The sequence below is a fragment of the Arachis ipaensis genome, chromosome B05 (assembly GCF_000816755.2).
Source record: "Arachis ipaensis cultivar K30076 chromosome B05, Araip1.1, whole genome shotgun sequence".
NCBI classification, from domain to species: domain Eukaryota; kingdom Viridiplantae; phylum Streptophyta; class Magnoliopsida; order Fabales; family Fabaceae; genus Arachis; species Arachis ipaensis.
The window spans coordinates 140,999,768-141,014,140 of record NC_029789.2 but is presented as its reverse complement, the minus strand read 5'-3'; the positions used below and the strand labels follow the sequence as shown (position 1 = coordinate 141,014,140).

General features: G+C 34.6%; 1 protein-coding gene across 1 annotated transcript; it reads left to right on the top strand.

Annotated features, from left to right (window-relative positions):
- LOC107641339 lies at nt 1,594–2,949 on the top strand. The gene has a single exon (XM_016344834.1). It carries the CDS (start codon nt 1,594–1,596, stop codon nt 2,947–2,949), a length of 1,356 nt encoding a protein of 451 aa, XP_016200320.1.

Here is a 14,373-nt window from a genome sequence, read left to right as displayed (position 1 = left end):
TATAAAACCAACTACAACTAATTATGGTATAATAATTTTTGCAAATTATAAAAATTCATTAAATCTTGACTTTGTTCAATTTTTTCTTTCTCAAACCATTTCTATAACAATATATAAAGGGAATAAGAGAGTTTGGAGTCTAATTTTCACTTTTTCATCTTATTCTAATTACTAAACAATGATAACTATAATTGTCATCTTAAAATTTGGTCCAAAATGTCATTATCAATCAATTTTTCGATTTTTTTCACACCATTTTTTATTTACACATAACTTTTACTCATGTTGTCTTCGATTTTTTTCTACAGAGTACATATAGTACTCTCCATTTTCTTTTACATGTTAGATAACCTAAGCTGATTTATTATTTTAATTTAATTTCAACTGTTAAATTTAGATTTCTAATTTGAAAATATAAATAAACAAAAAATATAACAAAACAAAGGTCAAAAAAGCAATTATACTCATTTTATCTTTTTTTATCAACCCGCAATTTAGTAATCATTTTTAACCAAAATAGATATCGTGACGATGATTAAAAGGTCCAAAGTTAAAATGAAATTCACGAAAGGCAACGCGTTTAGGGTTCCAATATTCTGTAATTATTTTTTCTATTAGTGGTTATGTTTTTTGTTTTGTGGGCAAGAATTTTATTATATTTCTAGTAATTTAAGTTTTTTATATTTTTTTAGTTTCATAATAAAATTTAATCTTTAACATCTAACTTATTTGAAATACACATTATATATAATGATGGAGATGAATCACCTTTTTTTTTATGTTATATATCATATGCTAAGGTATATTTAAAAATGGTATAGAATAAAAAAATATATAATGTCTGATAATAAAATAATAATTGAGACTCCCAAATTGGAACCGTAGAGGATCTTTTATTCTAAATTAGAAAGTGGCTGACAATAAAATATAATTTATTGATTTGAATTTATAATTTCTTTTAAAATAACAATAGAATCATTATTGGATTTTAATATTTAATTTTTCAATATTAGTTAACATAAAATGAAAACAAGTTCGACCAAGTTGAATGACACCTAAACCATAATTTAGTTAAAACAAGTAGAAGTAATAAAATATATAATAAAGATATTAGTTACACATTCTTCACTTTAAAGTACATTGACAAAAATTTTAAATAATAACAATGCCAAAACTATAAAAAGTGCTAACAAGACTATATGTGGTTGTATTTTATTTAAGTATTATTCGTCACAATTTCTCTTATGAAAATAGTAGCAAGTGAAGGAAAGATATTTTTTATATTGTGCAAACCTCACTAAATTTCATATCAACTGTAATTCGCTAAACCTAAGTTGCTAGCTAAAACTAAATCGTGATAATTCTGATGGAGGAAAATTTTTACAAGTTTGTTTTCTCATTTTTCTTATGCCACTATTAATTAGTTCGATATATTTTGATACTATATTAGATATTGATAAAACCTGGATTTCAAAGTCACAGAATAGTGTGGAATATAGGCAAGGATTGAACAATTTTTTAGACTTTGCATTTGCGAATGCGTCCTCTGACGGCATGATAAAGTGTCCATGTCCTAAATGTGGGTTTTAACTTATGCAAACAAGAGAGGATGCATACGATCATTTATTGTTACGACCATTTTCCCCTGGATATACTATTTGGCTGCGTCATGGTAAGAAGCCGGTTGAAGAGAGATCTGGATTGAGACGAGTAGATGAAAATCTGGTATCCCAAGTGAATCAAATGCACCAAATGGTCAACGAGGCATTCAATTTCATGATGCAACATGGGAGTGAGGACATCACAACAATCGAACATGCAAAAGACAATGAAGACGTGTTACTGTACTTATATGAAGGTCCAAGTCGCGCCGCGCAGGATTTTAACGATCTACTGTCAGATGGAGAGCAGGAGTTATATCACGGATGCTCAAAGTACTCCAAATTATCATTCTTAGTGAAGCTTTATCATATCAAGTGTATGCGTGGTGTGAGTGACAAGGCAATGTCCATGTTTCTTAACTTACTGCGGGACGCATTCGAACAAGCAAAACTTCCAAAGACAGTGTACGAAGCCAGGAAGACAATAAGAAAGTTGGGTATTGAATATATCAAGATAGATGCTTGTCCAAATGATTATATGATGTACCGAGGTGATGATGAGAACTTGACTAGGTGCAAGAAATGTGGATGTTCAAGATGGAAGCAGAAGACTAAAAAGGGCTCTATTGTTAGGCTCAACGTACCTGTGAAGAGAAATGAAAAACCTATAGCAGCCAAGACTCTTCGTTACTTTCCTCTCATACCACGGTTGCAACGATTATTCATGTTCAACAAGACATCAAGTGATATGTTATGGCATAAACAGGCGTGTAATAACGATGGTTTTCTTAGGCATCCAAGGGATGCTGAAGCATGGAAAAAGTTTGATGCAAAGTATACTAATTTTTCGACGAATCTGCGCAATGTTCGCCTAGTCTTGGCGAGTGATGGATTTAATCCCTTTGGGAATATGAGCACAAAGTATTCCATCTGGCATGTGATTCTTATTCCGTATAATCTTTCACCCTGGCTTTGCATGAAACATACATCTCTCATTCTATCCACGCTTATTCCTAGGCCGAAAATACCAGGTAACGATATAGATGTTTACTTGCAGCCTTTGATAGATGAGTTGAAGCAATTATGGAATGTCGTTGAAACGTATGATGCCAAAGAGGGAAACACTTTCAAGATGTGTGCGGCACTGATGTGGACTATCAGCGACTTTCCAGGATTGGGAAGCCTATCTGGCTGGAATACGCACAGTGGGTTAGCCTGTCCTACGTGTAACTTGGTCGCTAAGCCACATCGGCTGAAAGACAGTCAAAAATGGTGTTTCATGGGCCATCGTCATTTTTTGAATCAGGGACACAAATACGGACTAGACCAAAATAGATTTGACGGGTAGGTCGAAGGTAGAGATCCACCAAAGAAGTTATCCGGAACAGATGTATTGAGGCAACAGTCTAATGTGCACCTTTCATTTGGGAAGAGTTCAACTGTGACATCCAAAAAAAGACGCAATGGTCAGGATGCAGATGAAGATGACTCGCATTAGAAAAAGAAGAGTGTTTTCTTTGACCTCCCGTACTGGGAGGATCAGATGTTGCGTCATAACCTCGATGTGATGCATGTAAAAAAAAATGTGTGTGACAATGTGGTCTTCACTATCCTAAACGATAGCGGCAAATCAAAAGACAATGTTAAAGCTCACAGAGATTTACAATACATGGGCATAAGGCCTGAATTATGGCCGGGGGAAGGTGGTAAATATCCTTCTGCAATATTTGCGATGTCAAATTCACAGAGGGATGTATTCCTGAAGACTTTGCAGAATGTGATCTTTCCATATGGTTACTCTAGCAATGTTGCTCGTTGTGTTGATTTGCGACAGCGCAAGTTATCTGGGTTGAAAAGTCATGATTGCCATATTCTGATGGAACAATTACTCCCAATTTTGGTGAAGAATGCACTTCCGAGTCTGGTGTCCAATGTGATTGCAAATTTGTCATCATTTTTTTTTTGAGAACTTTGTGGGAAAGCCATAAACCCTATGCAGCTTGCTAAACTTCAGAATCATGTTGTGCAAACCTGTCAGATGAAAATAATTTTTCCTCCATCCTTCTTCACCGTCATGGTTCACCTCACAGTGCATCTCGTTGATGAGGTTACTCTTGGTGGACCAATATATTATCGGTGGATGTATCCAATAGAAAGGTTAGCTTGCTGATAAACCCCTTTAGTACACTCAGTTGAATTAATTGTGTATATACTAAGCGTTTTATTGTATTTATAAAAAAGATATTTAGGACGTCTGAAGCAATATGTTCATAATAGGGCACAACCAGAAGGTTCAATTGCAGAAGACTATTTATCTGAGGAAATTCTGACTTTCTGTTCTAGATATTTGGATAATATTAAGACTAGAATCAACCGACCAGGGCGAGTTGATGATGAGCCCGTTGATGTTCTTCATAATTCAGGAAAAAGGATGTTCCCAGCTATTGGAAAGGCATTAGGGGTTGTTTCGCATTTCGAACTCACTCCAATGGAAAAACATCAAGCTCATCGCCATGTGCTAGTCAACTGCAATGCCGTGGTTCTGTTTGTTGAGTAAGTATACACATATATTTCTAAAACACCAATATAACTCTTTTCTCCCAGTGACTAGTTGGACTAATTTTCTTTTCTCCCATAAAGTACATTTAGGGAAAAGAAAAAGCGAAGCTTGTGTCATCAGACAAGGTTGCAAGCTAAGATAGATAGTGTCGTCCATGCAGAATTTCCTCGGTGGTTCAAGCATGAGGTTGACAGAATACTAACCTGAGCAATGTGTTTTTAGCCTGGAATTAGTACTATATGAAAACCGATTTTAATATAAAGCATGAATGTTATGTGGTTCCAAGTTCCAATGGAAAGTACGCTTCATTCGAAAGATTTGAAGTTGCTTGCGTGCGGTCCCATGATTCAAGCAAGACGTTTTGGGGCATACAATGTTAACGGGTACAAGTTTAGAACTATCACAAAGGAAAACGGGCTGAAAACACAAAATAGTGGAGTATATGTATCATCTAATACAAGAAGTTATGCAAGCATGCGTGATAATAGAGTGGCAGTTGGTGGTGTTCCGTATTACGGAAAAATTGTAGACATAATTGAATTGAATTATAGTTGTTCCTTCACAGAGGTATTGTTCAAATGTGTTTGGGCTGATGCTACTACCAATAGAGGCATCAAACAAGACCATTTGGGGTTTACCAGCGTTGATTTCTCTCGTCTGATACACACTGGTAATCGAGAAGAAGATGAACCGTACATATTGGTATCGGAGGCTCAGCTTGTATACTATGTGGATGATGAAGTAGCTAAGGAATGGAGTGTTATGGTTCATGTGAAACCACGGGATTTGTATGACATGGGAGAAGAGAATGAAGAAGCTGAAGTTGGTTTTTCTCTACAGCCAGGGTTGAACATGTCAGCGGAATGTGACATTGCAGATTTACTGTTGACAAGGGAGGATGATATAGAAGACCTCATAGAAAATGCTTCAGAGAATTTCGATGATGTCGAGTGATGCTTATATGAAGCATTTTAATGTAATTTAAAAATGATCTTTTTGTCATAAACTAAGTTAAATAAACTCAACGTTGTACGTTGTTTTCTTTGGTTACTTTATACTTGTGTAATTTTTATTTGCAGTTGAATATTTATGTTATTGTGAATTTTCATGAATAAAAGCAGATTTTTTGTTTTTTTCAACGATTTTAATATGGAAAAGTTAGTTTACGTTAAATCCTTAATGCTGTTTCAGTTGTTATTTTTCTTAGGGTTGCATTTTTGATAATCTTGCTATCTATTATTCAATATAATTTCACTAGTGTTATGTTTTGAAAACACTAGTGAACATAACATGACGGTGGAACAGGACCAATAAAAATTGAGGACTTTTCGTCATCCTCTGCAAGCACAACAATTGCTACCAGAGCTTCTGTTTAAGAAATTTGCCCAAACTACTAACAAGGGAGATGGTAATTGTCGAAAATTTACGTTTAGTTTTAAAATTATTGTCTTAGCATATTGTCGTTTGTTTTTTTTTCTAAGAAGTATTTAATGACCTCGGAGTTCTCAGTTTCTTCTATGTATACTCATTTTGTTATGTGCATGTTGATATTTTCAGTCTTACCTGAATATTCCGGAGAAATAGCTCCTGACAGTCCAGATGGAGAAGAGTCTGATTTAGAAGACAATTTAGATGATATCTCCTCTGTTGCAGTTGACAGATCCATGCAGTTTAATCTCAATAAGGTTTCGGAAGAAGACAATGAAACTTTAGAAGACCAACAAAGACAAGATGATATACATGTTAAGAGAAGGTGCTTTGATCTAAACAAAAGGCCATGGTATGGAGATGAAATATCAGATCGTGTAAAACGTGAAGTCCATAGATTCTTAACAGAGTATTTTTCATCAGCTCAATATAATATTGGAGAGAAATTTTGATCTTTTATTATAAGAGTTACGTTGATTCCCTTAATTTAATGATTTGGGTCGCAGTTGTACATGTTTATCTACTTTTAGAGTTTCTTGATTTAGGTTTAGTAAGGCATAACTTCAAAGAGGCGTAATTTGATTTATGCTCTCTAGAACTTTATTTTAACTTTATAAATTCAGAGTATGATTTTATTTTCTTCTTTTACATCCATGTTTGAATGAAAATTTAAATGCCAATAAAGTAAACAAGAAAATCTTATTGGTAAATTTGTTCACATGAGTTAACATATATAGCTTATTTAACTTGTGAATTTTTTTTACGTAAACTGAATTTTGAAAGTGTTACGAGTTTAAGTAACAATGATTTAAACATATGTAGCTTAAGATAGTAGTCTTTACTTAACTAGATTATACCCAGATGGTTATTACTAAAGAAAACATTGCAATACGTGGTAATATGTATTTTGCGGGGGTTTAAACAAAACCGCCGCAAAATGTAAAACAAGAACTCACTCGATGATATATATAGCGGCGGTTTTCTAAAAGACGCCGCTAAATACAAACCTGATTGAAATATAGTGGCGGTTTGAGAAAAACCGCCGCTAAATGTAGGCCTGATTACAGCCCCAACCCCTAACCGCCGCATGTCATCCTTTTGCAGCGATTTTATATAAAACCGCCGCAAAATTTTCATCGCTATCTGCCGGAATTCTTGTAGTGAATAGGCGTCAGTTTCTCGCTTTCTTTACTCACACATAAATGAGTGTGCACACACACATACACACATATATTATTTTCTCTATCTTAATATAATTTGGTTTACTTCTAAGAAAACTCTTTTAAAAAAATTTATGCTAAAGAGAAAAATATTCTCACTTTAAATTCTAATTCCTGTTAAAATTATATCGATTAAGAAATAAGTAGTAAATCAAACGACCGTTTATTCATAATCAATATCTGAGTAAATATTATATTTATAGTTTTTTTCTTCCAATGTATTATTTTGTCAAATGTATTATTTTATTATGTTACAATTTAGCTGTATGTATTTGTTATCATTTACTCATACTATTTACTGTTTAAAATTATGTTTTTTATTATGTTTTAAAATATTATATAAATATTATTCGAAATTAAAATCTGTTTATTTGTTATCACACTACAAGAAAATATGTTTATTGCCACACTTTTTAAATAATTTCGGGAAATTCTAATACGAAAATTTGTAGCTAACGATAATAACGTGAACTGTAAATACATTTCAATCAGACTTCAGCTAATAGAGATGATATTAATAGTCTAATATGTAAGTCACATGTTAAATCTATTAATTCGTTCTAATACACTAAAAGAAAAGACTACCATAAAAGTGAAGCCACCAGTGTGTAATAATAAAATTTAAAATTATAAACTCCTTTTTTGTTTTTATATAGATATTAAACTCATGATTTATTTTAATATAATTTGTATTTTTTTCATATGAATTATAGATATACTGCTTATTCATTAAGTTGTGAAAACTTATTCTATCAGTTTTTTATTTTATTTTTTTCAGATAGAGATATAGATTAAAGTTCTAATAATTTTTCTCTCAATATAGATATATTTTTTAATGAGATCTTATCTTTCAAAGGTCATATAATTTATACTGTAACATTAAATTTTTTAATTAATGTTCCATATATTACAAGCAAGGGCTATCTTTCGTGTTTTATAAAATTATAAATTTATATTTGTGCTATATAATAGATGCAGCTTTAAATTTTTTGTTTTAAAAACAATTAACATTTAAAAATTATACGATAAATAGACTTGTTAAAAAATCTTTCTTTCACGTCGATTACTGTCTAAATCGAACCGTGACAAAAACAATCTTTAATATGTATTAAATTATTTTCAAATTAATCTCTTGGAGTGTTCTTTGCCACTTCTATATTTTTTTGTGATAAATAAATATTTAACTATTAAATCAAATTATTTGGAGAAGATTAACTTTTAAATTTATGTTATATTATTCCAACTATATCAAATTGTGGTGATTTTTATCACAGAATTAAAGTTGTCAAGATAATCGAAGCCATGCATTTGTGTAAAATTTTTAGCAACCAAGCCGCCCTTGTGCCTTCTTTTGAACTAAAGATGCATGATTGTAAGACAAACGTGAATGAGGTGTAATGTGAATGTGGTGCAACATGCAATATAATATAGCTTCAGAATTATTAGGATTTTTGGTAGTACCATTTGAATTGTCATTATTAGATAGTGTTGGGTTTTTTTTTCTTCTTTGTGAGACCCAAACCCAACATTTTGGGTGTGTATTCTTGTACCTTAGTGTCACAACCCTAATTCATATTTTGGAGGTCATTTGAGAGAAAGAGAGTAGCCACCAAAGAGAGAAAGAGAAGGGGAAAAACAGAATTTCCGTTTTTGCCCAAAGTAGTAAATTTCAAATGGCAGTTTCTCAGTTGTTCACCGTTGGATCGGCTTGAAATTTAAACTGCGTGTTTCTATCATCTTTTTCTTCATTATGGTTGGTGAAGATGTTGATTGGAGATTTGTAGTGAGAGAAATTGGCTTTGCAAAAGAGAAATTAGGTTTCCCATTTTTACACAGAGCAGCAATCTTGGAATGGCATTTTCTCATTCTTTCACCGTTGGATCGACGTGAAATTTGGACTGTAGATTTTTCACATCTTGTTCTTCATTCTGAACGGAGATTTTAATTGGAAATATGCAGAGGGAGAAATTGGCTTCAACAGAAGCTCTATTTTTTTGGGTATATTTCATCTTACTTCTAATTTGTAAGCTTTGGTGCTTTGATGTTTTGGCTGGTTATATGCACGTTTTTGTGCTTTGTTTGAGACTCTCTTGTACCTTATTTTATTATAGTAGAGCTATTTCATTGGTCTGGACGACCCATGGTTTTTACCTCTCACATTGAGGGGGTCTTCCACGTTAAAATCTCGGTGTGTTCTTGTTATTACTTTACTTGTTATATTTGCTTGTTATAGTTGCTGCCATATTGTGTTGTGAGTGCTTCCATATTGTTCTTGTGTTGGACATTTGTGTCGTTTCCGCTGCTAGGCTCTTTCATACTGGTATCAGAGCTTGTTGGTATTTTTCTGGGCTTGTGATTTTGTGAACAATGAAAGCTAATACTAATACTAGTAGGATGATCACTCTTAATAGTCCTAATTATGATTTGTTGAAGTCAAAAATAGAAGATTTGCTTTATGTCAAGAATTTTCATCAACCAGTTTTTGGTACAGAGAAGCCTAATGAGAAATCTAATGATGATTGGACTTTGTTGCATAGACAAGTCTGTGGATATATTAGGCAGTGGGTTGACGATAATGTGTTGAACCATATTATTGGAGAGACACATGCTCGGACTCTTTGGATTAAGCTTGAACAGTTGTATGCTCGAAAAACTGGGAATAACAAGATGTTTTTGATCAAGCAGTTGTTGGCTTTGAAGTATACAGATGGGACATCAATGACAGATCACTTGAATAATTTCCAAGGAATTATGAATCAGTTATCTTCCATAGGTATCAAGTTTGATGAAAAGGTTCAAGGATTGTTACTTCTTGGCTCCTTACCAGACTCGTGAAAAATTCTCATAATGTCATTGTCCAATTCTGCTCCTGATGGTGTAATCTCTATGGATCTTGCCAAGAACAGTGTTTTGAATGAAGAGATGAGAAGAAAGTCACAAGGTACATCGACTACACATTCAGATGTTCTTGTTTCTGAGTCTAGGGGGAGAAGCAAAAGTCGAGGTCCTAAAGGTAGAGATCAAAGCAGAAGCAAGTCTCGAGGAAAGTATAAGAATATTGAGTGTCATAATTGTGGTCAAAAGGGACATGTGAAGAAATTTGGTTGGCAGCTAAAGAAGGAGAAAGCCAAGGCAGGTAAAGACAAGAGCACAAATAAAGATGATGGTAGCAAGGAAGACAAGGTTAATGTAACTCATGATGATTTTCTTGTTGTTGAGGAATTTGAATCTGTTAACCTTGTTGATAATAGCACTAGTTGGGTGATTGATAGCGGTGCTTCTATTCATGTTACATCTAGGAGGAATTTGTTTACATCCTATACTCCTGGTGATTTTGGTTATATGAAAATGGCTCATCAAGGTATTGCAAAATGTGCCAGTGTTAGACAGGTTTGCTTAGAAACCTCCAACGGTACCAAGTTGACTTTGAAGCATGTGAAGCATGTTCCAGATATTCGGTTGAACTTACTTTCTGTTGGTAAGTTGTGTGATGAAGACTTGGATAGCTCATTCTCTCATGATAGTTGGAAGCTTACCAAGGGTTCCATGGTTGTTGCTAGAGGTACTCGACACTCTACTCTTTATTTAACTCAAGCAAAGATTGTGAAAGATGTTGTTAATGCTGTTGAGTTTGTTGATGAAACTGATTTATGGCATAAGAGATTATGTCATATAAGTGAGAAGGGTATGAATATGTTATCCAAGAGGAATCTTTTATCTGGTTGTAAGGTTGCTTTGCAAAAGTGCAACCATTGCTTTGCTGGGAAATAGAACAGGGTTTCTTTCAAGAGCCACCCACCTTCAAGGAAGTCAGAGATACTTGACTTGGTGCATTCTGATGTATGTGGGCCGATGAAGACAAGAACACTTGGAGGGTCTATCTATTTTGTAACCTTTATTGATGATCATTCTAGGAAATTATGGGTTTACACTTTGAAGACCAAAGATCAAGTTTTGAATGTGTTCAAGCAATTTCAAGCTTCTGTTGAAAGAGAAACTGGGAAGAAGTTGAAATGTATTCGTACTGACAATGGTGGTGAGTACTCAGGTCCATTTGATGCTTATTGTAAAGAGTATGGTATAAGAAATCAGAAGACTCCTCCGAAGACTCCTCAGTTGAATGGCTTGGCTGAAAAGATGAACAGAACATTGGTTGAAAGAGTTAGGTGCTTATTGTCACAGTCTGGATTGGCAAAATCCTTTTGGGGTGAAGCTTTGAGCACTGTTGTTCATGTCTTGAACCGGACACCATGTGTTCCCTTGCAATTTGAAATGCCAGAGAAGGTATGGTCAGGTAAAGATGTTTCTTATGATCATTTTAGAGTCTTTGAATGTAAAGCTTTTGTTCATATTCCTAAAGATGAGAGATCTAAGCTTGATGTAAAGACTAGGCAATGTATTTTTATTGGCTATGGCATGGATGAGTTTGGTTATAGGTTTTATGATCCTGTTAACAAAAAGGTGATTCGGAGTAGAGATGTTGTCTTTGTTGAAGACCAAACATTGAAGGATGTTGATAATGCGGAAAAGCCAATGGTTCAGCCTAGTGATGATTTTTCTGACTTGGATATTACTCCCTCTATGCCTATGGTAGAAGATGGTAGAGTTGAAGCTCAAAATAATGAGCATGATACAAGTGCAGGTGAAGATGGAACAATTGATCCGATACTTGATGAAGTTGGTGATGATGATCAAGATGAACAACCAGCTTTAAAAATTCCTGCAAATGCACTCAGAAGGTCTACAAGAGAGAGGAAGCCTTCGTCAAGGTATTCTCCACATGAGTTTGTTTTGTTGACTGATGGAGGAGAACCTGAATGCTTTGGAGAGGCTGTTGAAGATGAAAGCAAAGCTCAATGGCTTGAAGTTATGCAAGAAGAAATAAAGTCCTTGCTTGACAATGATACCTATGAGTTGGTTAAGCTACCAAAGGGTATGCGAGTTTTGAAGAACAAATGGGTATTCAGAATCAAGAATGAAGAACACAATTCTAAACCTCGGTATAAGGCTAGCTTGGTTGTTAGAGGCTTTAGCCAGAGAAAAGGTGTTGATTATGAGGAGATCTTTTCTCCTGTTGTGAGGATGTCATCCATTCGTGCTGTGCTTGGATTAGCAGCGTCTCTTGATTTAGAGATTGAGCAAATGGATGCGAAGACAACTTTTCTTCATGGTGATTTAGATAAGGAGATCTACATGGAGCAACCGGAGGGCTTTGTTGTTAAAGGAAAGGAAGATTTTGTGTGCAAGCTTAAGAAGAGTCTTTATGGGTTGAAGCAAGCTCCAAGACAGTGGTACATGAAGTTTGAATCTGTTATGGGGAAGCATAGTTACCGTAAGACAACTTCAGATCATTGTGTATTTGTGCAAAAATTTTCTGATGATGATTTTATCATTTTTTTGCTTTATGTGGATGATATTTTGATTGTGGGCAAGAATGCTTTGAGGATTAATGAGTTGAAGAAACAATTGAGCAAGTTCTTTGCTATGAAGGACTTGGGTCCTGCCAAACAAATTTTGGGCATGACTATTACTCGTTATAGAGATTCCAAGAAGCTTTATTTGTCACAGGAGAAGTACATAAAGAAGGTGCTTCAAAGGTTTGGCATGAATGATGCCAAATGTGTTGCTAGTTCTTTTGCTCCTCATTTTAAGTTGAGCACCAAGCAGTGTCCAATCACTGATGAGGAGAAACAAGCAATGGATGAAATTCCTTATGCCTCAGCTGTTGGAAACTTGATGTATGCTATGGTGTGTACTAGACCAGACATTGCTCATGCGGTTGGTACTGTGAAACGTTTTCTCTCTAATCCAGGTAAAGAACATTGGAATGCTGTTAAATAGATTATGAGATATCTCAAAGGTACAACTAACTTGAGTTTGAGTTTTGGTGATGAGAAACCTTTGCTAGTTGGCTTTACTGATGCAGACATGGCAGGAGATATTGATTCTCAAAAGTCTACTTCAGGTTATTTGGTCAAGTTTGCAGTGGGAGCTATTTCATGGCAGTCAAGGCTACAAAAGTGTGTTGCACTTTCTACCACAGAGGCAGAGTTTATTGCAGCAACTGAAGCATGTAAATAGTTGTTGTGGATGAAGAAGTTTATTGCAGCACTTGATTTCAAGCAAGACCATTATGTGTTGTTGTGTGATAGCCAAAGTGCTATTCATCTTGCCAAGAATTCTACTTTTCATCCAAGATCTAAACATATTGATGTTAGGTATCACTGGATACGGGATGTGTTAGATTCCAAGTTGTTGGAACTTGAAAAAGTTCACACTGATGACAATGGTGCTGATATGATGACAAAAGCATTGTCAAGAGAAAAGTTTGAAACATGTTGTTTGATCGCCGGAATGGCGAGAGCCTCCACCTAGTCGAGAAGGGGGAGATTTGTTGGGTTTTTTTCTCTCCTTTGTGAGGCCCAAGCCCAATATTTTGGGGGTGTATTCTTGCACGCTAGTGTCACAACCCTAATTCAGATTTTGGAGGTTATTTGAGAGAAAGAGAGTAGCCACCAAAGAGAGAAAGAGAAGGGGAAAAACAGAATTCCTGTTTTTTTCCAAAACAGTAAATTTCAAATGGCAGTTTCTCAGTTGTTCACCGTTAGATCAACTTAAAATTTAAACTGCGTGTTCCTATCATCTTTTTCTTCATTCTGGTCGGTGGAGATGTTGATTGGAGATTTATAGTGAGAGAAATTGACTTCGCAAGAGAGAAATTAGGTTTTCCATTTTTACACAGAGCAGCAATCTTGGAACGGCAGTTTCTCATTCTTTCACCGTTGGATCGACTTGAAATTTGGACTGTAGTTTTTTCACATCTTGTTCTTCATTCTGAACTGTGGAGATTTTAATTGGAGATCTTCAGAGGGATAAATTGGCTTCGACAGCAGCTCTATTTTTTTGGGTATATTTCATCTTCTTTCTTCTAATTTGTAAGTTTTGGTGCTTTGATGTTTTGGCTGGTTATATGCACGTTTTTGTGCTTTGTTTGAGACTCTCTTGTACCTTATTTGATTATAGTGAAGCTATTTCATTGGTCTGGACGACCCGTGATTTTTACCTCTCACATTGAGAGAATTTTCTACGTTAAAATCTCGGTGTGTTCTTGTTATTGCTTTACTTGTTATATTTGCTTGTTATAGTTGCTGCCATATTGTGTTGTGAGTGCTTCTATATTGTTCTTGTGTTGAACATTTGTATCGTTTTCGCTGTTAGGCTCTTTCAGATAGACGATGCTGGTGGTGCGGAGGGCTATGAAAAGGAAAGCATCATTGTTCATTCAATTGAATATTTTTTTAAACAAAAATTTCTCTGGGAATATCCATGAGAACATATTACCATTTTTTAAGCCTAAAAAGTAAAAACACACATTTCTGAGCCCTCTTATCTAATTTCTTTCTATGAGCTTCTAAGGAGAAGCGAAGGTAAGGCACCCAAGAATTTTAAAGTGGCTGATATCAGGCACTTTGTTGAAGAGCTTTTCATATGCATGGACTGCAGTCATCACTATAATAAATTAATAACTTTTTATTATTTTTCAATATTTTTTTAAAGATTGGAA

Bases quoted from the DNA above. Each gene is read 5' to 3' on its own strand.
- LOC107641339 (XM_016344834.1), top strand. From the start codon at position 1,594: ATGCAAACAAGAGAGGATGCATACGATCATTTATTGTTACGACCATTT.